At 47.4% G+C, this 5,970-nt stretch overlaps 1 protein-coding gene across 1 annotated transcript; it reads left to right on the forward strand.

Annotated features, from left to right (window-relative positions):
- Positions 1–613: 613 nt before the first annotated feature.
- LOC123128560 (WAT1-related protein At1g44800) lies at positions 614–3,555 on the forward strand. Its single transcript, XM_044548596.1, has 4 exons — positions 614–981; positions 2,102–2,170; positions 2,269–2,952; positions 3,050–3,555. Exons 1-4 carry the CDS (start codon positions 788–790, stop codon positions 3,267–3,269), a joined length of 1,167 nt encoding a protein of 388 aa, XP_044404531.1. The 5' UTR covers positions 614–787; the 3' UTR covers positions 3,270–3,555.
- The last annotated feature ends 2,415 nt before the right edge of the window (positions 3,556–5,970 follow it).

Genomic DNA, 5,970 nt, shown 5'->3' on the forward strand with positions numbered 1-5,970 from the left:
GAATAAGTTTTATTAATGTAAGATATCATGCCTTTGTTAGCAGAAAAAAACATGATATTGGTCCTTTTTGGAAGAATCTCTTGATTCGCAATGCGGCATTTAGGGCCAAGAGAAGAGCAGTCACTTGAGTAGCCTAGTATTGATGCTACATCTTATCAGCTGATTGACAGTACTCTGATCCTGACAGCACTAGCTAGCTCTAGCTAGCGGGGCAAAGTGAAAAGGCCAATGTATTAACACAAATTCCCTGTCGCGAGTATAGCATTCATTCTCCTCGGGTGGCTGGAAAGTTATCCAAACCCAGCGCCATTTACGTGCTCCCTACATTTTCCAAAGGAAAAAAATACAAATTGATGGGATGAGAGAGACAGAGAGAGAGAGAGAGAGAGAGAGAGAGAGAGAGAGAGAGAGAGAGAGATTTGCTCTCCTTTGCGAGGAAGTGGAATATTAAACTGGGAATGGAACATGTAGCTAAGCTAGCACTGGGACACACGGACATGGTAGCTGAGGCAGCCGCATCCATGACGCGGATCCACCCATGGGCTACAGTGCTCCACTTTGCATCCAGCTCCTGAACCTACGTGCACAGTGTCGATGGAGCGCGTCTATATAAGGGAGGCGGGTCGCGGTGTTAGCTCATCGCCTCATCGATTGCAGCCATTGCTTGCCAGAGGGAGAGAGAGTGAGAGTGAGAGTGAAGACTTGATTTTTAAGTGAGAAGGAAGCAAAGCTAGCTATCCAGGGAGAGAGAGAGAGAGAGAGAGAGAGAGAGAGAGAGAGAGAAAGGATGGGTATGGGGTGGAAAGTTCTGAGCGATGTGAAGCCGTACCTGGCGATGGTGCTGCTGCAGGTGGGGTTCGCCGGCATGTACATCATCGCCGTGGCGTCCCTCAAGGCCGGGATGAGCCACTTCGTGCTCGTAGTCTACCGGAACCTCGTCGCCACCGCCGTCATGGCGCCCTTCGCCCTCTACTTCGAGAGGTAACTGGCTAGTAGTTCCATCCATGCATGGACCTCTCTCTCTCTCTCTTTCTCTCTCTCACACACACACACACACAGACATGCACCACTCTTTTGTTCGTACGAGGATCATGGGTTCGCTGGCATGCACATGCATCACGCGGATGGGTGCATGCATGTCACCGTTGGCCTATTTTTCCTACGACAAACATCCGGTAAAGGATCAAGATCAACGATTGGAGCGATTTGGCGAAGTCATCACACGTACAATAGGACATGTAATAATGATCTTAATTAGCTAGCTATGATTCTGACAGATGTTCCCATGAATGTACTCTAGCATTCACTTTTAGTTAGTTCGAAAAACTTTCGAGGTGGCCACGTAAAGGAAGATCAGGAAAATTAACAAAGCCAACTTGCCAAACGTGCACCACCACGATCGAGCAAACACAAACGTACAATTCGTTCGGCTCATTCTCATTTTTGTCTCATTTAGATGGTGCAAGCTGCACAACCAGCACTCGTGGATCCTAATCCAGAAAAGTAGCATACCTGCATCTTGATTTATTCTATTTGGTATCGCCATGAGCCCATGATAGCCATCTTTCCCGCCTTTTCCTTGTCACGCCTTAAATGAGATGTACGTACCTCTCATCATGGAGCATCTAGTACTATATATGGATGGATCAATCAGAATATCAGAGTGCATCAATTAGCAGAAGTAGAAAATGACACATAATCAGGTATATGTGGCTAGCTAACCGGCCTGTGTGCGGTATGTGTGTTTACGTACGTGTAAACGCACTTGGAGGACCTCCACTAGGTAGTGTGCCCTGATTGGTCACTGGTGGAGGGGCTACCATGCATGGAGCCCACATGTCAGCTGGAAGCATGCACCGTTGATTCATACTCCATCTGTGCTGGAAAAGAATGCCTACAGATTTTGATGAATAAGATATACTAGCCTTTTTATAAACTTGGTCGAACTTTTCATCATCTGACTTAAGAGAAAACTTGTACGTAAACTTTCTTTCCAAGCACTCGGGAGTACAATTTTGTGGCAGTGTTCATTTTCACGTAGCTAGCTAGATCATGATTAATGGAAGATCACTAGCTTACTGTATATTTGCTCTATCGTCAGGTGCAAGGGACTGAGGCCAAAGATGACAATCACCATCTTCCTCAAGATCATGGGTCTCGCATTCCTCGAGTACGTCGATTAATTATTTGACCGTCCGTTCATGGCGATCAAGCACATAACTCTTTCTTGATTTCAAACTGATATTCTGTGTTGCATGGGTTTCTCAGGCCTGTGATTGACCAGAACCTGTACTTCATGGGGGCGAAGCTCACCTCGGCGGGATTCGCGACGGCGCTCGTCAACATCCTCCCGGCCGTCACCTTTGTGCTGGCCCTCCTCCTGCGCATGGAGAAGGTGCGGCTGCGGAGCCTGCACAGCCAGGCCAAGATCGCCGGCACGGTCCTCACGGTGGCCGGCGCCGTGCTGATGGTCCTGTATCACGGCCCCATCGTGCAGTTCCCGTGGACCAAGGGCCAGCACCACGCCACCGCCAGTGGCCAGGGCGTCGGCAGCGCGGCCGACGCGCGGGACTGGCTGAACGGGACTATCATGGTCATCATCGCCTGCGTGGCCTGGGCGTGCTTCTTCATCCTCCAGTCCAACACCCTCAAGAGCTACCCGGCGGAACTGTCGCTCACCGTGCTCATCTGCGGCATGGGATCCCTCATGAGCGGCGGCATCGCCCTCGTCGCCGAGCGCGCCAACACTCAGGCCTGGGTTATCGGCTTCGACATGCGCCTCTTCACCGCCGTCTACGCCGGCATCGTGTGCTCCGGCGTGGCGTACTACGTGCAGGGCATCGTGTCGAGTCAAAGGGGCCCGGTGTTCGTCACGGCATTCAACCCGCTCTGCATGATCATAACCGCCGTCATGGGCTCCATCATTCTCAAGGAGGAGATCAATCTCGGAAGGTACATAATTTTGTGCTGCCACCACATCAAGATAGATGTGGATGTATAATACATTAGTGCAACAATACTAATGATCTCATTTCATTGTTGCTTTCAGTGTTATTGGTGCAGCCATCATCGTTGGAGGCCTCTACTTTCTCATCTGGGGCAAGAGCAAGGACGAGATCAGCAAAGCCGGCGGCAGCAGCAAGGGCGCCGGCGAGCTGCCCTTAACCTCAGTGACCAACGGCCACGGCAGCGGCAAGCAAGAGCTCGGCAACGGCAACGGCGGCCATGTCTTCGTCGTGGAGACGCCGGCAGCCAATGGCCACTACTAGTCTAAGGGATCGATCGGAGTAGCTATACTCCAATACATACGATCATCGATCCGCCTGTCTATATTTTTCCTGGTATAATGCATATATGGTCCATCGATCATGTATGGAGGCGAATTTTTCCTACATTTTCTTCTTCTCGTCAGCTTCTCGCTAGCTACGATCCAATCATGTCATGTGAGAGTGAAAGAAGATCAGCGAGTGGTGGCCGTAGCAAGTGTAACGGATGAGACCAGTGATGTACGTGTCCGGATCGCTTGCTTAATTTAATCACACCTGCTTTGCTTAACTGGTGCTTCAACTGATTAACTATCTTTAGTTGTGACTAGCTAGTTTATTATTCTCATTATTGATGAAAAGAGTCCAAATGTGCTTTAGCCTTTGAGAGAAGGACGTCATGGCACGCAGCACACTTCACATTTCCAGAAAAGTAATTCCTGGATCTACTCCCTCCATTTTTATTTACTCCACATATTAAGATTGTCTAAAGTCAATTTTTATATACTTTCAACAAGTTTTTAGTAAAATATATTAACATATACACAACCAAATAGTATATATCATTGGATTCATCATTGCATATATTTTCACATCATATAAATTTCTTATTGTAAATGTTCGTATTGTTTTCTACTCTCTCCGTTCCTAAATATAAGTTATAAAGTTTGACTTCAGTCAAAGCTAATATGCGGAGTAAATAAAACCGGAGGGAGTACCATCCATCGTTATTTTGAGATTTTTCTGTTTCATAATTTTTGTCTTGTTTCAGAGTGTTACATTAGTTTTCTTTTCTTGTTTCAACATGTATCAAAATGTTTCATTGTGTAATAGTAATCCAGTCCGAAACAAGTGTGCTCTCTTATTTGTTGGTACATGGAGACCTTAAAATACAATTTTGGAGCAAGAAAAAATGTCACGAAACATGACAAATTTTACCCACAAACAAAACATGAATCTCAAAGCAGCGGTGCACAGAGGATCCTTAAACGGGATATCCCATGCATAGGAGGAAAACTACTCTCCACTGCATGCCCCCCCCCCCCCCCCCTGCGCCCTAGCAGCAGCAGCAATGCTCTTAATTAGTGAGCATTAGAAGTTGTCTGAAAATCAAATTTCTGAGAGATGGAAGAGTCGCACAGTGGAGCTCCAAGGCGGAGACGGAGTGGTAGAGGGGGAGAGGGAGGGGAGCACCAACAAGGTGTGGTGATGCCGGCGAGGCAGACCCTAAGCCAGCGACAAAGAGGATTGGGTCCTTTACGTTTTGCCCACATATCTAGTAGACGGAGCCCTCGACCGGAGGAGGTGAAGGGAGGCGAGCTCGGAGGAGTAAGATCGGCTGGTTTGGAGAGAGAAGGCTGGCGGAGTCCAAAAAATCAGGTAACACTGAACTTTTTTTTTTTGAAAGAGCTATCTAGCAAACATCAAATTTTTGGCATCTCTTAGCGAACGAATTGGGTGCCGTTGGTTGCGCCGCACATATCTTGATGTGTGTTTTCTTACCACGTCAGTTTTTGAAACTCGTTATTTACAACACAAAAGCTACGCGAATGCAGCCTATTTAAACACAACCCACCTACCGCACTAGCTAACGTCTCAAGCCTCCACTTGGGAGACCTTAGATTGAACCCCTGTTCCTCTCTTTTTTTTTACTAGGTGGCGAAATATTTTTTTTGTCTAGGTACATGTCTACTTTCCAAAAACAAATGTACATGGCAGTCTTATAATTTTTTGAACTTATCAGATGAAAAATTTAAAGATCTTTCTAAATGTTCAAACGGTAAACAGGGAAGGCAGCGGACGCAAGTGAGTTTTCAGCCGGACGAAGCGAAGCTTTTCCCATAAAAAAAACTGGCGGTCGCCAGATATTATGGTCCATTTTTTTAGATAAGTTACCAATAGTCGGCCCCAATTAGCCATGATCCCAAACAAATGATCAACTTCTGTCAGCTCGATACAAATGTGAGCCGCAGTTCACGCAAAGTGAAAAGTTCAGCGCCAATCAACTGGCTCCCCCTCCGCGCGTAGATGTTTTCCGTGGGCAGGCCGTCCGTAAGTGTAGCATCGTTGACCTCATAAATCTGGCAAGTTGGAGCCAGAGTGGGGCATCAATCCATGACAACGGAGTGCTGTATTGTTGCGCGTACACGCACATGCATGACTGAAACCGAAAGCGAAGGAATTGGAGCGAGAATCCCATCTGCCAACATCAATCACTCAAAAGTAACCACCATATATGCCCATCGTCGGAGCAGCCTGCAAGCAAGTTCGTTCATCTTCTTTGTGTCACAGTCACAGTTGTGCGTGCGTGTGAAGATATTCAGGATCTATTTGGTCGATCGATCGACATGGTTTCCCGACATCTTATATATGCTCTCCTGGGAAAGAGCTGGAGATGGATCAGAACAACGAACTGATTCTAGCATGAACCCTTGAGTGCCCGACAGATGGAGCTGGCGCTTCTGTTCATGCGAGTGCTGCACATTACTGCTGCTTAGCAAAGCGTAACGGCCGGATGAGGCCGTGACGTACGTGTCCGGCCGGATCGCTTGCTTAGTTTAAGCAAATCCGCTTTAGCTCAACTAGTGAGTGAATGTGAATCTCCCCGGCCTGCTCGATGGAGATGCCTACGTCGTAGGTGCCTCTACTGATTAAGTGACTTTAGTTCCCCATTAGTTTTTGTTTATTTCGTTAACTGATGAAAAGC

Source organism: Triticum aestivum, chromosome 6A, assembly GCF_018294505.1.
Source record: "Triticum aestivum cultivar Chinese Spring chromosome 6A, IWGSC CS RefSeq v2.1, whole genome shotgun sequence".
Lineage (NCBI taxonomy): Eukaryota > Viridiplantae > Streptophyta > Magnoliopsida > Poales > Poaceae > Triticum > Triticum aestivum.